This window comes from Gorilla gorilla, chromosome 4 (assembly GCF_029281585.2).
Source record: "Gorilla gorilla gorilla isolate KB3781 chromosome 4, NHGRI_mGorGor1-v2.1_pri, whole genome shotgun sequence".
Taxonomy (NCBI): Eukaryota; Metazoa; Chordata; class Mammalia; order Primates; family Hominidae; genus Gorilla; species Gorilla gorilla.
The window spans coordinates 18,860,178-18,880,517 of record NC_073228.2 but is presented as its reverse complement, the minus strand read 5'-3'; the positions used below and the strand labels follow the sequence as shown (position 1 = coordinate 18,880,517).

At 48.3% G+C, this 20,340-nt stretch overlaps 1 protein-coding gene across 6 annotated transcripts in view; it reads right to left on the bottom strand.

The window, feature by feature from the left end:
- The window catches only part of SLC39A11 (solute carrier family 39 member 11), a 532,470-nt gene that overhangs the window by 460,615 nt on the left and 51,515 nt on the right, over positions 1–20,340 (bottom strand). For 3 of the 6 annotated variants that reach the window (XM_063706128.1, XM_063706129.1, XM_063706130.1), the window contains exon 3: positions 3,177–3,295. In XM_063706128.1, the coding sequence (XP_063562198.1) occupies positions 3,177–3,295 (119 nt within the window). The other 3 variants (XM_055389065.2, XM_031011371.3, XM_055389068.2) reach the window with 2 other exon arrangements.

The following is a 20,340-nucleotide window of genomic DNA, read 5'->3' as shown; positions in this document are numbered from 1 at the left end:
GTCAAGCACGGTAATGCATGCCTGTAATCGCAGCTACTTGGCTGAGACAGGAGAATCCCTTGAACTCGGGAGGCAGACATTGCAGTGAGCCAAGATCATGCCATTGCCCTCTAGCCTAGGCAACAAGAGCAAAACTCCGTCTCAAAAAAAAAAAAAAAAAAAAACCCTCACACAACGGCGGTGCAAACGGGTACCACCATTTTGGCAAACTATTTGGCAGCACCGATGAGAGGTGAACACTATGTGTGCCACTCCTGAGTAATCCCATGACCGGAATGCACTTGTATTCAACAAATCCATGAAGAAAAATGTTCGGCAGTGCTATCTGTAAGAGCCCAAAATTAGAAACTACCCAAATTCTCACCAACAGTAGGATGGATATGTTAACTAGGATACACTCATACAACAGGTACCATAATGGCGATGGGAACGCACACACATACTACAGTTATATCTTACAAACAGACAGGGACATTAAAGAAACTGCAAAACAAGTAGGGTAAAATCAGCCAGATGCAGAACAGTACGTACTATATGATTACTCCATCTAAATAAAGCACAGAAACAGGGAAAATATCCGTGCTGTTAGAGATCACATGGGAGATGACCCTTGGAGTAAAGGTTGGGGATGGTGGGATTGGAAGGGAGACTGAAGGCTCCTGATTGGAAGGGGCTGTGAGGTGAGGAGCTGGTATTGTTTTGTTTCTTGATCTGGGCTCTAGTTTCATGAGCATTTGTGGAACAGTTATCAAGCTGCACACTTATATTAGGTTGGTGCAAACCTAATAAAATGCATCAGCCTAATAAAATGTGCATTTTTCCATAAGCATCTTCTATTTCAATAGAGATTTTTTTTGCTATCTATCCATAGATGAATGGATAAACAAAATGTGGTATGTACATACAATGGAATAGTCTTCAGCCTTAAAAACGAAAGAAATTCTGGCACATGTTATAACATGGATGAGCTCTATGGACATTCTTTGAAGTGGAAGAAGCCATGTGATGTACAGAACTTTTCACCTTACAAAATTAAAACTCAGCTGGGCATGGTGGTGCACACCTGTAATCCCAGCAGTCTGGGAGGCTGATGCAGGCAGATCACTTGAGATCAGGAGCTTAAAACCTGCCTGAGCAACATAGTGAAACCCCATCTCCACTACAAATGCAAAAATTAGCTGGGCATGGTGGTGCACACCCATAGTCTCAGCTACTTGGGAGGCTGAGGTGGGACGATCACTTGAACCCAGGAGGTGGAGGTTGCAGTGAGCTGAGATCACGCCACTGAACCCCAGCCTGGGTGACAGGGCAAGACTCTATCTCAAAAAAAATAAAAAATAAATAAATAAAACAGCCTGGCCAGATGGGGTTACCAGTGAAACCCCGTCTCTACTAAAACTACAAAAAAAATTAGCTGAGCGTGGTGGTGTATGCACGTAATCCCAGCTACTCGGGAGGCTGAGGCAGAAGAATCTTTTGAACCTGGGAAGCAGAGGTTGCAGTGAACCAAGATCACGCCACTGCACTCCAGCCTGGGTGACAGAGCGAGACTCTGTCTAAAAAAAAAAAAAAAAAAAAAAAAAAAACCCTGAAACTCTGTACTCATTGAAGAATAACTTATTTCTGCCCTCCTCTGTGGCCCCTGGCAATCACCATTCTACAATGTGACTCTATGAATTTGACTTATCTTGGCATCTTATATACCTAGGTTCCAGATAAACCGTGTTTCTGGATTGTGTGTTTTCTGATTTCCAGTCTCCAACCCATCAGCTCCCGGGGGCAGTGCAGCACAGCAAGGGAGGTCGGGATTTTATTGTTGAAATCAAGGCCTGCTGTACTGGTCTCTAACACAAGAGTGCCTGACTTGTGAACTTCCTAAAGGTGTTTTCACTTCCAGATCTCCCTCACAACATGTTGAACTAGATCTTAAGTCACTTATTCATTTGCCATTCCTACAATATCTCAGGCTACCGAGGTGAATGATGCAGGGATTGTGCATTCATCAAGATACCCATGGATGGCTCCAGGGCTATGGACTGAGGGTGATCTGGGTTGGAGAAAAGAATGCAATTTCGGGCATATGAGGTGAGTGTGGGTTGTGCAGAGGTGTGGGGAGGACATATGGGTATGTGTGCAAGTGTGGGTATGTGGGACTATAGGTAGAGCGTGTAGAAGGGGTGTAAGGATGGGGTTGTGGGAGGAGGGAGAGATGTGGAGGATATAGGCAGGCATAGGCTGTGGGGCCATGACAGTGAGTGAGGGCACTGGGGCTTGTGAGTAGGATACAAGGAAGATGTAGGAGAAAGAAGTAAGAGTTTGCAGGGGGCCAGGGACGTGGGTCTGTCTATATTCATCCCAAGAGGAAAGGAAACAACCTGGAGATGGGTTAAAAGAGAAAGGGAACAGATGCCCCTTCTTCTCCCAAGGTCTTTCCAACCATCCCACCCAACTCAAGGCCACAGGGGAGGACAGTTACACCTGAAATCTAATGTTCTTCAGTCATGCATAGTACCAGTTGCTCCAGGCCTGAAAGAAATTACATGGCAGGCCAGGCGCGGTGGCTCACACCTGCAATCCCAGCACTGTGGGAGGCCGAGGTGGGCGGATCATCTGAGGTCAGGAGTTTGAGACCAGTGGTGAAATCCCACCTCTACTAAAAATACAAAAATTAGCCGGGCGTGGTGGCACACGCCTGTAATCCCAGCTACTCTGGAGGCTGAGGCAGGAGAATCACTTGAACCCGGGAGGTGGAGGTTGCAGAGAGCTGAGATCCTGCCACTGCACTCCAGGCTGGGCAACAGAGCAAGATTCTGTCTCAAAAAAAAAAAAAAAAGAAAAGAAAAGAAATTACATGGCAGGTAGAAATGAGGCAGCGGGCTAACGAAGCCTCAATAACTGGGCTTCTCACTTCCTATTCCCTTCAAGTCAGGCTGTCAAGGGTCAAGAGGGGAGATGATGGTGCATGAAGGTGTCTACAGCAAGCAGACATCTGTTCTCCCGGCCTGGCAGGGAGAAGGTGAGAAAATAAGAAGACAGCGAACAAACCCCAGTACACAATGCCTGGGGGTGTGGCCAGGGGCACTGAAAAGTCTACAAACCTGCTCCATGGAGTGGGACAGTGCCCCTTTACCAAGGGGCTCCCCACCAACATCCAGAACCAAAGCAAGGCAACTCACCTGTCCACTAGAGAATACGAAGACGAGAGCTGCCCCAGCTGCTGTCATCCCCCAGGTGAAGAAGGTCCCCAGCAAGGCCTGGAACACAGAGCTGTGGCCTTGGAGCATGCTGGATACAGCTGTGCAAGAGGAGCGAGAGGGTCAGCCACCGGTGGTCCGTTTCAGTGACAGGCGCATATTCTGACATGTCCTAACACCCTGTGCGGGAGCTGGCCTCCCTCCAGGTTGACGGTATGCACCCTTCCACCACGCCATCCGTGTCCCTCAGCCACCTAGCACACAGGTCAGGCTTCTCTATCCAGGTCCCCCAGGAACTGGAAATCGCCTTAGTCTGAAAGAAGGCACAGGGAGATGCCAGGGGAATCCACAAAAAAGGCTGCAACATTGAGAAGTGGTTTCAAAGAGAAGCACAAAAAATGTGATTTATTCCAGAAGAAGGGGGCATAGGAGGGTCTGATGCAGCCTCCCCCACACAATCTGCCTCTTCTACCGTCTCTTGCCCACCATCTGCACTCAGCCTCCTCCAAAGACAGGTGACTAGCTCAGGTGATGTCAACACGCTTCCAATCTTAATCCCCATCACATCTGCAACAGCGCACCTGCCCAGCCAAAGGGTAAACTCCACCAACCAACCTTTGATACCCCCGAACCCCCGACTCTCCAATCCCGTTCTCCATCATGCCTGCACGAGCACCAAACTCCAGCTCAACTGAATTATTTATGGCACCTTCCACAAGCCCCAGACAATCCTGCCTCCAAGTCCCTGTTCATGCAGTTCCCTCCTGGAATACCTTCCTTGCACATTGCCAGCCATCAGAACCCGGAGCATCCTCTGCAGCCCACATAATGCCAACTTCACGACCAAGGCTTTTCTGGCCTTCCCCAGCCCTGTCCTAGCATGCAGCTTTGGTCCTCTCTCAGTGTGGCTTTGCCTCCATCTTTTACAGCCTTAGTTGCTTGAGGACGGGGACGGTGCTTTTTCACATTTGGCACCCCTGTAAAATAGGGCTTTGTAACCCCTGAAAAATATGTGCTGGATGGAAAAGGGCCAGCTTACCTGCACAGGACAGTCAGCAAGGACAAGCAAAAGGACCCAGGAATGGAATGTCCCCTGGTCAACTCAGCACCCTGCTGCTGAAGCTGAAGTTACACCACCGCCCACCAAGGAAAGGAAGGAAAGTACCACTCCCTCTCATTTCAGTCCAGAGAACCTCCTCCAGACTTTAACATGCTTAAAATTCTGGATCTGAGATGACAATCAGATCTCTCCCTGTGGAAAGTTACAAGGCAGAGAAACCCATTTGTTGAAAAGCCCTGTGTTCTGGTACACAAACACTGGGCTCAGGGCCTCATCTCAAAGCCTCATTCATCTCCCTGATGGTCTGCCAGCACCCAGAGGGCTGGCTGGACACAACCACACTGGGCTCAGCCCTGCCAGTTCCCGGTGCTCTGTGAGGAGCCAGCAGCCCTGAGCCTGCAGATCAAGAGCTGAAGACGCTGCCTCGATTGACCCTGGAAGGAAACCATGGCAGAGTGTGGACGCAGCCCTTATGCCAAGCGGCTCAGCAACACACCCAGGCTCAAACCTAGGAAGGGTATAGGTCCAGGTGAGCCCAGGTGAGCCCTGGCTCAGCCCCTGTGCCAGAAACTCTGAGATAAATAGCATCTATGGAATCAGACTCTAGTTCCCGCACTCTGAACGAACTGCACCAACTGTGAAAACTGTGACCACGCCAATTAAAGAAAAAAAAAATCATTTTTAAAAAACTACTACCCTTTACATCCGTCATCTTGCTAAGCCACCCTAAAAAGAGGGGTTGGTCTTTGTTTTTAAACCAAGCCATCTGGACCATTACACCAATCATCTATTCCGAGTCGCTGTGGACAAAATTTCAAACAGCATTTACAAAGAACAGCACAAAGGGATCATCCTCTTAGTACTTATCATCCAAGACAGGGCATAAAAAAAACACCTTTCTTTCCTGTATTTGAATGTGCCTCTTGACAGCTACAGAAGAGAGCAAACAATTTACATTTGCCAACAGGGCAAAGTCAATGTGGATCTTGTCGGCTGGTGAACAGAACAGAGGGAGCTCGTGGGTGTTCCTGGTGGTTAGTGGGATAGGGAAACACCCGTCTAAGCCTGTCCCCATGTATATCTGAGCACCCTCCTGAGTAAGAAAAAGGGACACAGAGGGAAGACCGAGGCCACCATCCTTTCCATCCCAACAGGAGCAGCACTGATCACGGGCAATGCAAGCCCAGTGCCCCTCGGAGAAGTTTCTTCTCTATCTGCTGTTTTAAATCCTCGCTACAAGGGTGGTCAGAGAACCAGCAGCACTGGTCCGGCTTGGGAGCTAGTTAGGAATGCAGAAACTCAGGTCTCACCCCAGACTTTCTGAATCAGGGTCTGCATTTTGTGGAATTCCATGGGGGATTCTTATGCACATTAAACTGTGGAAAGCAAAAGATTAAAACTGGTAAAAACTTGGCCAGGCGCAGCGGCTCATGCCTGTAATCCCAGCACCTTGGGAGGCCAAGACGGGCAGATCACCTGAGGTCAGGAGTTCGAGACCAGCCTGGCCAACACGGTGAAACCCCATCTCTACTAAAAACACAAAAATTAGTCGGGCGTCGTGGTGTGTGCCTGTAGTCCCAGTGCCTGTAGTCCCAGCTACTCGGGAGGCTGAGGCAGGAGTAATCGCTTGAACCCGGGAGGCAGAGGTTGCAGTGAGCCGAGATCGCGCCACTGCACTCCAGTCCGGGTGACAGAGCAAGGCTCTGTCTCAAAAAAAATTAAAAATAAATAAATAAATAAAACTGGTAAAACTTCTACAATACCAAGAGCTTAGAAAATGAGTTCTCCTGCCCCATGTGGGATTGGCAAGAGCAAAGAAGAGTCCCAAAAGAACAGAAAGTTTTCTGCAGAGTCTCAAGAGAAGAAAAAGTTTCTGGCAGAGTCCCAAGAGAACAAGAAGTTTTCTCTAACCGGCAGACCAGTAACAACTTTAGGACACAGCACCTCCAGCACAGCTTACACAATGGGGCTCAGACTTCCTCACGATGGGGATATTAATTCCATCAACCCTGATTCGTTAGCGGCAGGGAGAATCATTCTCTGACCGTTCCAACTTTTAAAATGCCAACAGCCTGTAGACTTGTACACACCTGCCACAGCAGCACATGGGCATTCCCGGCTGATTGATACAGGTTTGTTTTCTTTATTTCCTTTCTTCCCCTTTTAAACCTGTTGTTCCGCTTCCAAGAGTCAGTTCAAGAGGCTGGTGAAGTTGCAGAAGTGGAAACAACACTAGGGCTGCTGGGCCTTAGTGGAGCTGCACACACATGCCCTAACTCCACGAGGGGGAATCCAGCAGAAGGATTCAGGTCTGGGCGGAGAGGACTGTGGAAAAGTTCTCTAATGCCTCGCTACTCAAAGCGTGGTCCGCGGACCACCCAACCTGGGAATTGGTTAGAAATGCACACTGTCACGCCCCACCCAGACCTGCTGCAAGTTAACCAGATTCCCAGTCAAGTTCCAGAGGTCCAGCTAACAGCCAGAGCAAGTGGGAGGGGCCTGGGAGCAGCGGGAATTGTAGCTGCCTCTGCTCCCAGGAATCCCGGGTACCCCCACACACCGCCTAGGAAGGGACGAACCAAGAGGATTTGGGTTAGGACTGTAAAAGGCAGGCATGTCATTGCCTTCCAGATCGCCCTGGAGAGGGACATAGCGGGGGTCCGGGGACTTCCTTCCCACCGCCCCTCACCCTCCCACCCCGCCCCGCCACCTGCCAAAGCCTCCAATTTCTCCTCCAAACCCCTCCTCTCTCCAGGCGTACCCCCTTCCAAGCTCCAGGTGGCTGCCCTTCCAAGTCCCACACTCTTGTCCTGATGGCCCCCGACCCCGGGCCTCGAGCCCAACCAAAGGCACCGAAGGAGAGAAAAGCCAACTCACTAGGGTGCCCTCTCCAGCCCCCACTGCACTTCCATCAGCCCCCGCTGCCACTCGCTCGCCGGCTCCACTCCCGCAGTCACTTCCTGCTTCCCTCCCGCACACGTGGCCCTCCCGCCTCCGGGCCCCGCCCCCTTGGCCGCAACTGGCAACTCCCGCCTGAAGAATAGATTCTCTGGTTCACAGCCGTCTGCAGGCTCAGGAACAGATCTGGGCGGGCAGAACAGAGCCCTGAGGCCAAGCGCCCAGCAGTCTGCGAGTGACTGCAGCCCTAGGGGAAGAAGCTACAAACACCCAAGGAAAGAGCCCTTTGTAACACCCCTGATGTTACTTATGCTTCTACACCTTTGGCAGCCAGGTCCATGCCACTGGGTGCGCAGCAGAGCAGGATGTGCCGTGTGTGTGTTGTGGGAGAGGCTGGGGGCAGGTAATGTGATGGCATCGGCATCATTCTCCAGTCAATGACCCTCAAAAGAATCACTGGAGGGGGTCAAACACAAAATGCCAGCACCCCCAGAGGCTCTGGTTCTGTCATTCTGGGTGGGGCTGGCATTTTGGGATTTTTTTGTTTTTGCTTTTGTTTTTTTGAGATGGAGTCTCACTCTTTCGCCCAGGCTGGAGTGCCGTGGCCCAATCTCGGGTCACTGCAGCCTCTGCCTCCTATGTTCAAGTGATTCTCCTGCTTCAGCCTCCCGAGTAGCTGGGACCACAGGTGCGTGCTGCCAAGCCCCGCTAATTTTTGTTTGGTTTTTTTGTTTGCTTTTTTTTTTTTAGTAGAGACGGGGTTTCACCACGTTGCCCAGGCTGGCCTCGAACCCCTGACCTCAAATGATCCACTCGCGTGGGCCTCCCAAAGTGCTGGATTATAGGCATGAGCCACTGCGCCTGGCCTGAGATCTTGTTTTGAGCTAGGAGTTGCTGATGCTGCTGTCCTGGGACCACCCTTTGAAAAGCACTGCCCTAGGTCAAAGGCTTTGATCTGCAGGACTTCTGTGAAAAGACCAGAGGATAGGATTGACTAGATTCAGCCAAAAACAAAACAAAATAAAAAATAAATAAATAAATAAATAAATAAATAAATAAATAAATAAATAGAAACAAGATGCCTGGGCTGGGCGCTGTGGCTCACGCCTGTAATCCCAGCACTTTGGGAGGCCGAGGCGGGTGGATCACAACGTCCGGAGATCGAGACCATCCTGGCTAATATGGTGAAACCCCGTCTCTACTAAAAATACAGAAAATTAGCTGGGCATGGTGGCAGGCGCCTGTAGTCCCAGCTACTCGGGAGGCTGAGGCAGGAGAATGGCGTGAACCCGAGAGGCCGAGCTTGCAGTGAGCCAAGATCACGCCACTGCACTCTAGCCTGGGCAACAGAGCAAAACTCCATCTCAAAAAAAACAAAAAAACAAAACAAAACAAAATGCCTGATTAAATTTGAATTTCAGAAAAATAACGTCATTTATTACTATAAATATGCCCCGGGCAATGTGTGGGACATACTTATGTTACAGGCATATTTGTTGTTGATCTGAAATTGAAACCCAGCTGAGTGTCCTGTGTTTTATTTGACAACATATCAGAGCGTGACCTGAGCAGAAAAGCTACCCGTGGTCTCAATGGCCATAGCCCAAAGGGTCCAATAACAGGCCTCTTTCTTCCAGTGGAACTAGGTTGCTCACACTGACAGTCGCACCATATACCAAGCACTCCATGGGGAGGAGAAGACAGCCTGGCCACTGGAGGGTGGTCTTTGCCCTTAAAAGAACCCCAACTTGGAAGAGTCAAATCAGCCATTGCAATTCCACATAAGAGAGTATGTACAGGCACACAGAGACGCAATACCCACGTGGCACGGCCCATCAACTCATCTTCCAAAATGTCATACCTCTTCCTGCACGCTGCAATAGCCATAAAGAGACACAATATCTTAGACTCACTTCAAAATATGATGGAAGAGAAAAGTGGATGGAGTAGAGATTAAACAAAATTGGCCATGAATTAACCATTCTTAGGCTGGGCATGGTGGTTCACACCTGTAATCCCAGCACTTTGGGAGGACAAGGTGGGCAGATTGTTTGAGCCCAAGAGTTTGAGACCGGCCTGGGCAAAAAAGCAAGATCTCGTCGCTACAAAAAGTTTTTAAAAAGTAGCTGGACATGGTGGCAGATGGTAGCTGGGCCTGTAGTCCCAGCTACTAGGGAGGCTGAGCGGGGAGGATCACTTGAGCCCAGGAGTTTGAGGCTGCAGTGAGCCGTAATGGTGCCACTGCACTCCAGTGAAAGACCCTGTCTCTTACAAATAAAAAATTAACCATTGTTGAACCTGGGGAATGGGCACATAGAGGTTCATTAAATGTTTCTGTTTCTACTTTTGTGGATGCTTAAATTCTTTTCTTTTTATTGAGACGGAGTCTCGCCCTGTCACCCAGGCTGGAGTGCAGTGGTGCAATCTCGGCTCGCTGCACCCTCCACCTCCCAGGTTCAAGTGATTCTCCTGCCTCAGCTGGCCTCCCAAGTAGCTGAGACTACAGGTGCGTGCCACCACACCCAGCTAATTTTTTGTATTTTTAGTAGAGACGGGGTTTTGCCATGTTGGCCAGGCTGGTCTCAACCTCCTGAGCTCAAGCAATCCGCCCGCCTCAGCCTCCCAAAATGCTAGGATTACAGGAGTGAGACACTGCGCCCAGCCGCTTAAATTCTTTATAATGAAAAATAAACAGAAATGTTTACAACGATCCACAAAGTACCTCTCCTGCCCAATCCTTTCTCTCCTTTCTCACTGCTGCTGTGAGGATTCAACCTGCCCATCCCTCATCTAGGTCATGGAGTCACCTTCCACTCCACCCTGTCTAGTCTGTTCCATGTACCACCGCCAAGATCAGCCTGCCTAAAGCACAGCACATCACTCTCCTGCTCAAAAAGCTCCGATAGCTCCCCAGTGCCTTTGGCATAAAGTTCAAACGCTTCAGCCTGGAATTCGAGTTTTCCTGTGGTATGATTCCAACTAAACATTCTCAAGTCTGTCTCCCAGGGTTCTCCTCCCTGTGCCCTCTGGCCAAGCCAGGCTGCACAGCTCACTGTCCTCCACACAGCCTTCCCTCCCTGCCACTCCTATCTCCCTTATACCATTTCTGCTGAACTGCCCTTCGCCTCCCAAATCTAAGCCCCACCATCCTGCAAGACCCAGGTTTAATGCATTCTCCTTGGGCACCCCATCTGACCTCATCTCCCACCTGTCCCAGCCCTGGTTACAAATCGAGTCTCTATCCTCTAAGGTCCCATAGAACTCCATCTGGATTCTAAGGCACTTGCCTCCTTCTGTCTTATACTGTAGGATCTAACTTCACTGCTATATTCAGCACACAGACCCAGGATTGGAATCAAGCTCCTTACTGAGCTTCTTCCCCTCATCCCAGCCAGGATAGCACCTCATATTATAGCATGTCCTCAAAAGATGCTTGCATGCAATGCATAGGTAAACTTGATGTGGGGAAGGAAAAGTGGGGAAGCAACTAACATTTGTTGAATGCCCAACCTGGGCCACTTTATCTTTACATCCTCTTCTTATGTAAAACTCACAACTCTGAGGCGAAGGTATCATTATCCCCATTCTACAGATAAGGAAATTGAGGCTCAGGAAAGCTCTGGAGTGACCCAAGGTCCATGGGGCAGTGTGGGACACCAAGCCCAGCTGACTCCTGAGATGGTGCCCTTCCTGCATGGGGCATTCAGGGCTCACAGGATGAGACCCAGAGCCACCTTGATCAGCATTTCTGCATCTCACTTTCTTTAAACCACACCAAGCCCATAAGCGGGAGGGGTGATAACCCCCAGGAGACAAATCTTACCATTTCCCCATCTTTCTCAATAAACTCCCACACATATGCCCACTCCGCAAACATGCAAACTGCCCCCTTTCACACACTTCCTTACAGTCAAAAGGGCCAGAGTATTGGCCAGAAGAAAATGTTTCCTGGGCCAGGTGCGGTGGCTCACGTCTGTAATCCCAAAACTTCGGGAGGCTGAGGTAGGTGGATCACGTGAGGTCAGGAGTTCGAGATCAGCCTGGCCAACATGGTGAAACCCCATCTCTACTAAAAATACAAAAATTAGCTGGCCGCGGTGGCAGGCACCTGTAAGCCCAGCTACTCGGGATGCTGAGGCAGGAGAATCGCTTGAACCCGGGAGACGGAGGTTGCAGTGAGCCGAGATCATGCCATTGCGCTCCAGCCTATACGACAAGAGCAAACCTCCATCTCAAAAAAAGAAAAAAGAAGAAAATGTTTCCTGAAAGCTAAATACACTGGCTCTGACCTCCACCCCACCCACAGTCCATTCCTATTCTCTCCCATGGGACCTAAGGTGGCCTGACGCCCCCAGGGCAAAGGGATGGGATATGCAGGAACAGACCAGAACAGTAGCTCCAGAAGCAGTGGCAGGGGGATTTGCAGGCAGTGAAGGCTGCTTCCCATGTGTCACAGGGCCCTAAGACCGATGCCAACCATCCGCAAAGGAACTGCAAGGCAACAAGATGGTGGGCGGCCATTTCCAGAGGAGTCACTGTGGTTTGATCTGGCTAAATGCCCTGCTGGCACCTCCTCCTGGAAGACTGTGGTGGTGGGGGGGCAAGCCGAGGGATCATGGACAGCAGCTTTGCAGAAAGAATGGAGATGGGCATAAAGTTGTCCACCCCAATGAGTCCTGGATCTCACCTCTGTTTTTCTCCCTCTCCCTCTCTCTCTCTCTCCCTCTCTCTCTCTCTCTCTCTCCCTCTCTCTCATCCTGTTTCTCTTAAGAGGTAATATAGCAGTTGATTGCTAGCCTCAGAATCTGACCACACAGAAGAAAGCCTAGCTTGGCATGTGGGTTCTCATGGATGCATTTCCCAACACCTCTTGAAACCACCATTGCAAAACTGTAACAGAGGCCAGGCATGGTGGCTCACACATGTCATCCCAGCACTTTGAGAGGTCGAGGCAGGTGGATCACTTGAGGTCAGGAGTTTGAGACCAGTCTGGCCAATATGGCGAAACCCCATCTCTACTAAAAATACAAAAATTAGCCAGGCGTGATGGAAGACGCCTGTAATCCCAACTTCTGGGGAGGCTGAGGCATGAGAATCACATGAACCTGAGAGGCAGAGGGTGCAGTGAGCCAAGATCATGCCACTGCACTCCAGCCTGGGGAACAGAGCGAGACTCCGTCTCAAAAAAAAAAAGAAAAATTGGCGCCACTGCACTTCAGCCTGGGGAACAGAGCAAGACTCCGTCTCAAAAAAAAAAAAAAAAAAAGAAAAATTGGCACCACTGCACTCCAGCCTGGGGAACAGAGCAAGACTCCATGTCAAAAAAAAAAAAAAAAAAAAAAAAAAGAAAGAAAGAAAGAAAGAAAAAATACAACTGTAATGGCAACAGTGAAAGAGATTTGACCTAAGCAACTCTATCTTGCTTCTAACCTCCAAACTGTCCTTGTTCATTCCTAGACATAGGTTGAACTACCTTTAGGGGGAATTTATAGTTTATAGATTAAAACAAAGATGATAACAGCCCTTTCCCAAAACAAAGCTGCTTCTTGCCTGGGGTTTAGACTGCCTTTGTAGGACTAACAAATTAGTCACAAGATTAGAAATTATGACTGGGCACAGTGGCTCACGCCTGTAATCCCAGCACTTTGGGAAGCCAAGATGGGCAGATAACCTGAGGTCAGGAGTTTGAGACCAGCCTGGCCAACATGGTGAAACCCCGTTTCTACTAAAAACACAAAAATTAGCCGGGCGTGCTGGCTCACACCTGTAATCCCAGCACTTTGGGAGGCTGAGGTGGGCAGATCACCTGAGGTCAGGAGTTCGAGACCAGCCTGGCCAACATGGCGAAACTCTGTCTCTACTAAAAATACAAAAATTAGCCGGGGATAGTGGTGTGCACCTGTAGTCCCAGCTACTCAGGAGTCTGAGGCAGGAGAATCGCTTGAACCCAGGAGGTGGAGGTTTCAGTGAGCCAAGATCACACCACTACACTCCAGACTTCTTCTCAAAAAACAAACAAACAAACAAAAAACCTCTGATCCCCAATGCTCTGGGAGACTGATTTGAGTAACAATAAAACTCCGGGGGCAGGGTGCTTTGCAGGCAACAAGGACTGCTTCCCATGCATCAGAGGACCCTGACTGATGCTGATCATCAGCAAAGGAACTGCAGAACAACAAGAGGGTGGATGGCCTTTTCCACAGCAATTGCTGTAGTTTAATCTGGCTAAATGCCATGCTGGCACCTCCTCCTGGAAGACGGCAGTGGGACAGAGCAGGGCACAGCCTGCTCTGCATGAATTACTCTTTCTCTATTGCAATTCCCCTGTCTTAATAAATGGGCTCTGTCTAAGCAGTGGGCAAGGTGAACCCATTGGGCAGTTTTACTCTCAGCTTCAATCTCCTCATCCTGAGTCTGGGAATAAATAACACAGTGCTCTCTCCAGGTTACTGTGACCTGGAGTGATGCCTCCAACACCCTGCCTAGCACGTATCCAGGCTCCCTTGAACGATTATTACCCATCAGCCCTCTTCCTCCTTCACTTATTCGTTCTTCATGGACTCAGCAGACCTTTCTTCAGTGCTTACCCTGTGTCGTGCACTTTGCTGGAGCCGGGTACAGGGCGGCCGGGATGAGGCTCTCTGCCTTGTCCGCCCTCACTTGCCTGCCATTTCTTCCCCTGTGCTGGAGGCTGACCACCGACACAGCGTGAGGACTGAGCCTCTGAGCCTGGGGCAGCCTGTTCCTTCCTTCCGCAGAGTGCAGATAATAAACCCAGCGGGAACTGGCTCTCAGATTTGCAGATGGGAACCCAACAGTGACAGTAATAGGCAGTTCATAGACGTGCTATAGAAATGTAAGGGGTTTCCTATTGTTGTTTGTTCAGGGGATTTTTTAAATTACCCTCCACCCATCTATCCAGAATTCATCCCCTTCCCTCCACCGCCACCGCTGCCACCTGTACTCAAACAACTCTGCTTCATCATCCTGCCCTGACCACCTGATAGGTGTTCCTGATTCCCCCAGTGCCCTCCAAACAGTTACCACTCTTCACAGCAGCCAAAGTGATGTTTTAAAGACGAAAAATACAGGCTGGTCACGGTGGCTCACATCTGTAATCCCAGCACTTTGGAAGGCAAAGGCGAGTGGATCCCTTGAGGTCAGGAGTTCGAGACCAGCCTCACCAATGGGGTGAAACTCCATCTCTACTAAAAATACAAAAATTAGCCGGGTATGGTGGCGCATGCCTGTAGTCTCAGCTACTTACGAGGCTGAGGCAGGAGAATCGCTTGAACCTGGGAGGTGAAGTTTGCAGTCAGTCAAGATCGTGGCACTGCACTCCAGCCCAGGTGACAGAGTATGACTCTGTCTCAAACAAAAAAAAAAAAGACAAAAATACAGTCATGCCAGTCTACTATGACAAACCCTCTGAGAGCTCCACACTGCCCTTGATGTAAACACTGGTGGCTTCAGGAACACCCAGAATCACTCCGAACCCCTTCCTCACTCTGCTTCATCCAGGCTGATCTGCCTTCTCCTGGAACACCAAGCACACTCCTGCCTCAGGGCCTTTGCACTTGCTGCACCCTCTGCCTGTCTCCCAAATTTTCATCTGTCTGGGTCCTCTGTTATTTGGATCTCAGCTCCAATGTTACCCTTTCCAAGAGGACTTCCTGGAATATCCAATCTAATGTAGATCATCCAAGCCATTCTTTATTTTCTTCCTGGCATATCTTGATGTCTGGTAATCCCGTTTGTTTGTTTGTTTGGTCTCCCCAAATGCAAGTTCCATGAGAGCACTACCACGTCTGCCTTTTGTATTACTGTATCCCCAGTGCATGGTACAGAGTAGCTGTTCAAGATTTATTTAAAGAGTAAGTCAATCTGACACATAAGTCTTATCTTTTTTTCTTTTTAGACAGAGGCTCGCTCTGTCACCCAGGCTGGAGTGCAGTGGCACAATCTTGGCTCACTGCAGCCTCCATCCCCCAGGTTCAAGTGATTCTCCTGCCTCAGTCTCCTGAGTAGCTGGGATTACAGGCGCCCGCCAGCGTACTGGGCTAAGTTTTGTATTTTTAGTAGAGACGCGGTTTCACCATGTTGATCAGGCTGGTCTTGAACTCCTGGCCTCAAGTGATCTGCCCACCTTGGCCTCCCAAAGTGCTGGAATTATAGGCATGAGCCACTGTGCCCGGCCTCTGAACAGGAAGTTCTAACCAGCCTCTTATGTAAGCACCATCCAGGGCAGCCAACAGCCACCTGGCACCATTTTCTGGGCCTAGTACAAGGAAATGCTGCCTAGAGGCTTAAAGGAGAAACCAAGTTGCCAATTCAGTCCCTCCTTACCTTTGACTAATGTTTGAATCCAAACCTGCATGACACATGCTCAAGGGAGGCACAACAGTAAAGCTTTCACTGATTTTTTTTTTATTATGATTATACTTTAAGTTCTAGGGTACATGTGTACAACAACATGCAGGTTTGTTACATATGTATACATGTGCCATGTTGGTGTGTTGCACCCATTAATTCGTCATTTACATTAGGTATATCTCCTAATGCTATCCCTCCCCCCCTCCCCCCCACCCCACAACAGGCCCCGGTGTGTGATGTTCCCCTTCCTGTGTCCAAGTGTTCTCATTGTTCAATTCCCACCTATGAGTGAGAACATGCGCTGTTTGGTTTTCTGTCCTTGTGATAGTTTGAGGAGAATGATGGTTTCCAGCTTCATCCAAGTCCCTACAAAGGACATGAATTCATCCTTTTTTATGGCTGCATAGCATTCCATGGTGAATATGTGCCACATTTTCTTAATTCAGTCTATGATTGTTGGACATTTGGGTTGGCTCCAAGTCTTTGCTATTGTGACTAGTGCCGCAATAAACATATGTGTGCATGTGTCTTTATAGCAACATGATTTATAATCCTTTGGGTATATACCCAGTAATGGAATGGCTGGGTCAAATGGTATTTCTAGTTCTAGATCCCTGAGGAATCGCCACACTGACTTCCACAACGGTTGAACTAGTTTATAGTCCCACCAACAATGTAAAAGTGTTCCTATTTCTCCACATCCTCTCCAGCACCTGTTGTTTCCTGACTTTTTAATGATTGCCATTCTAACTGGTGTGAGATGGTATCTCATTGTGGTTTGATTTTCATTTCTCTGACGGCCAGAGATGATGAGCATTTTTTCACGTGTCTGTTGGCTGCATAAATGTCTTCTTTTGAGAAGTGTCTGTTCATATCCTTTGCCCACTTTTTGATGGGGTTGTTTTTTTCTTGTAAATTTGTTTGAGTTCTTTGTAGATTCTGGATATTAGCCCTTTGTCAGATGAGTAGATTGCAAAAATTTTCTCCCATTCTGTAGGTTGCCTGTTGACTCTGATGGTAGTTTCTTTTGCTGTGCAGAAGCTCTTTAGTTTAATTAGATCCTATTTGTCAATTTTGGCTTTTGTTGCCATTGCTTTTGGTGTTTTAGACATGAAGTCCTTGCCCATACCTATGTCCTGAATGGTATTGCCTAGGTTTTCTTCTAGGGTTTTTGTGGTTTTAGGTCTAACATTTAAGTCTTTAATCCATCTTGAATTAATTTTTGTATAAGGTGTAAGGAAGGGATCCAGTTTCAGCTTTCTACATATGGCTAGCCAGTTTTCCCAGCACCATTTGTTAAATAGGGAATCCTTTCCCCATTTCTTGTTTTTGTCAGGTTTGTCAAAGATCAGATAGTTATAGATGTGTGGTATTAATTCTGAGGGCTGTGTTCTGTTCCATTGGTCTATAGCTCTGTTTTGGTACCAGTACCATGCTGTTTTGGTTACTGTAGCCTTGTAGTATAGTCTGAAGTCAGGTAGCATGATGCCTTTTTTCTTTTTTTTTTGAGACGGAGTCTCGTTCTTTTGCCCAGGCTGGACCTCAGTGGTGCTATCTCGGCTCACTGCAAGCTTCACCTCCTGGGTTCATGCCATTCTCCTGCCTCAGCCTCCCGAGTAGCTGGGACACAGGCACCCCCCACTGCGCCTGGCTAAATTTTTGTATTTTTAGTAGAGACGGGGTTTCACCATGTTAGCCAGGATGGTCTCAATCTCCCGACCTCATGATCCGCCCACCTCAGCCTCCCAAAGTGCTGGGATTACAGGCGTGAGCCACCGTGCCCGGCCAGTTTCACTGACTTTATGCACATCTATTGTTAGGAGCAACGTTTCTGATTTTGTGATAGTTTTTTTTGTTTTGTTTTTTGTGTTTTTTTGTTTTTTTTTTTTTTTGAGGCAGAGTCTCACTCTGTCACCCAGGCTGGAGTGCAGTGGCACAATCTCTGCTCACTGCAACCTCCACCTCCTGAGTTCAAGCGATTCTCCCTGCCTCAGCCTACCGAGTAGCTGGGATTACAGATGCACGCCACCACACCCAGCTAATTTTTGTATTTTTAGTAGAGACAGGGTTTCGCCATATTGGCCAGGCTGGTCTTGAACTCCTGACCTCAGGTGATCCTCCCACCTCAGCCTCCCAAAGGGCTGGGATTACAGGCGTGAGCCACCGCGCCTGGACTTGTGACAGGTATTGAAAATGCAAAACCAAGCTTGCTTGACTGCCAGCTTAATAAGATATCCAATTATTACACACAAAAAAACCCCACCACTGACAGAATATGAAATCATCTCTGTCTCTGAAATGATAATCGGCATAAATCAGTTTTTCTCATTTTTCTACATTTGTTGCTTCAAACAAATGGTATCTCATATTAAGCAATTCTGTGGAAGCCATTTTGATAGGCTTACGAAGGGAAATTGCTAAACAATTAAGTTCTATTTTGAGGCTATTCTTTCACAATTGCATGGATCATGTAAATGACCTGTTCATTCATCCAGTCACTCAGCAAATGTTTACCACACACTCACTGTGTCAGAGGCACATCTGGATCACTGGGTACACACCAGGAGGCGAGGCAGATGCAACCGTGGCCTCACGATGCTTCCAGTCTAGAAGCTTCGGAAATTGGATCAATTCTGCATTAGAAACTAAGGCTTATTATTCAAAGCTATTGTATTATTAAGCTGCCTCTCTCCTTTTTTTCTTATTCCTCATAATACATCCATGCCTTCCACTGCTGGAAGCCAGTGAGTCACTCTAGCTAGTGAGGACAAATCAACAGGAGAGAACAATCGGTCACGCGTTTCAGCACAGCCAGGCCCAGGGCCTTCACTTGCAAGTGGGTTGCTATGAGCAGAGAGTGTTCCCGATGGGGAGGAGACCAGTTACATATCAATGTAAACTCCGCTGATAAATTGTCAAAAGAGATCTCAGAAGAAAAGGACCCAAATCTAAAGTCTAGGTATTTGTGATTTCTTTCTCATTCTAAAGTAATATTCATTTTCCTACCTAAATTTCTTACTTTTTCTTAAAGAAGACCTTCAAAATTGTATAAGTTTCAGAATCCACAAAACCTGGATGTGTCCTGGGTGAATGTTTAGAGATTTAAGAAGGAAAACAAATAACTTCCTCTGCTGGGCAGAACCATACCCCCTCCCTTCCCCTAAAGATGTCCATGTCCTAATCCCTGAAACCTGTGAAAATGTCACCTTACAGGACAAAAGGGTCTTTGCTGATGTGATTGAGCCTCTTGAGATAGGAGATCATCCTGGATTATCTGGGTGGGCCCACATAATCAGTCACAAGGGTCCTTATAAGGAGAAGAGGGCTAGGCGAGGTGCCTTAAGTGCGGTAATCCCAGCACTTTGGGAGGCTAAGGCCAGTGGATCACTTGAGGCCAGGAGTTTGGGACCAGCCTGGGCAACATGGTGAACCCTGCCTCTACTAAAAATACAAAAAAAATTAGCTGGGCATGGTAGCATGCACCTGTAGTCCCAGCTGCTTGGGAGGCTGAGGCACGAGAATCGCTTGAACCTGGGAGGCAGAGATTGCAGTGAGCCAAGGTCGCACCACCACGCTCCAGGCTGGGCAACACAGCAAGACTCTATCTCAAAAAAAAGAAAGAAAGAAAGAAAAAGAGGGAGACTGCAGAGTCAGACTAAGAGGAGGTGATTCAACGACAAGGGAAACAGAGGTTGGAGTGATGCAGCCAAAAGCCAAGGAATGTTGGCTGGACAAGACAAAGAAATGGGCTCTGTCCTAAGGCCTCCAGAAGGAGTGCAGCCTTGAGACACCTCAATGTTTAGGATTTCTGACCTCCAGAACTATGTAAGATAATAAATTTGTACTGTTTCAAGCTACTACGTTTGGGATCAGTTGTTACAGCAGCCATGAAAAACACGCTTCCTTTTGGCTGGAAACATCTCATTTCACAGACGCCCTTCTCTGGTGATGTTGTGAACCACCAGGTTCCATACTGGGTCCTCGTTCACTGTCATGACTAGGTAGGACCAACTATATAATTTGCAGGACCTGGTGCAAAATGAAAATAGGAAGCCCCTGGTTCAAAAAGCAGGGGGAAAAATACCATTAAAGGAACTAGAATATAAAGCCTTTTCCTTTCTTCTATGTCCCTTCCCTGGCGATATGGAGACTCCATTGTTTCATTGAACTTTGCTTACAAAACACAAGTTCAAAGATAAAATTATTAGCAATATCAAGACATGACAGCAGAGCATTAAACAAGCCCAGTTCCTTCTGCACATGGGGCCTTGTGTGACCACACAAGCCACAGGTTTATGAAGCCCATCGCATCTCTGGGCTGATGTGGCAGGCCCAGAATGAAGGCCACAGTGTCAAAATGGGAAAATCAGCCAGGGTTGATTGTTCAGCAAAAAAAAAAAAAAAAGCCACAGAGAGGTTCAGAATTAGAAGTTCCGGATGGAGGGAAAGCAAAATGCAAAGAAGTGCAATACCCACAGCCAGAACCGGAAGTCCTGATCTAAGCCAGTCCAGGGAGGGAAGCAGCAGAAACCCCAGGAGCCTGGGAATGGGAATTGGACATCCTGGGGGGGAGCCTGGGATTTGAGAAGAAGAAATTTCAATACCCAGTGGGAATGAGAAGCTAGGTAAGAAAGAAGGCAAGACCATCTTCTCAGCAATCAGAAACTAGTGGACCAGTATCTGGGGTCTCTAAGCTCTCAGGTGTGAGGAATGGTTAATTTTTTTTTTTTTTAAGTGGGATGGACATGGTGGCTCACGCCTGTATTCCCAGAGCTTTGACATGCCGAGATGGGAGGATTGCTTGAAGCCAGGAGC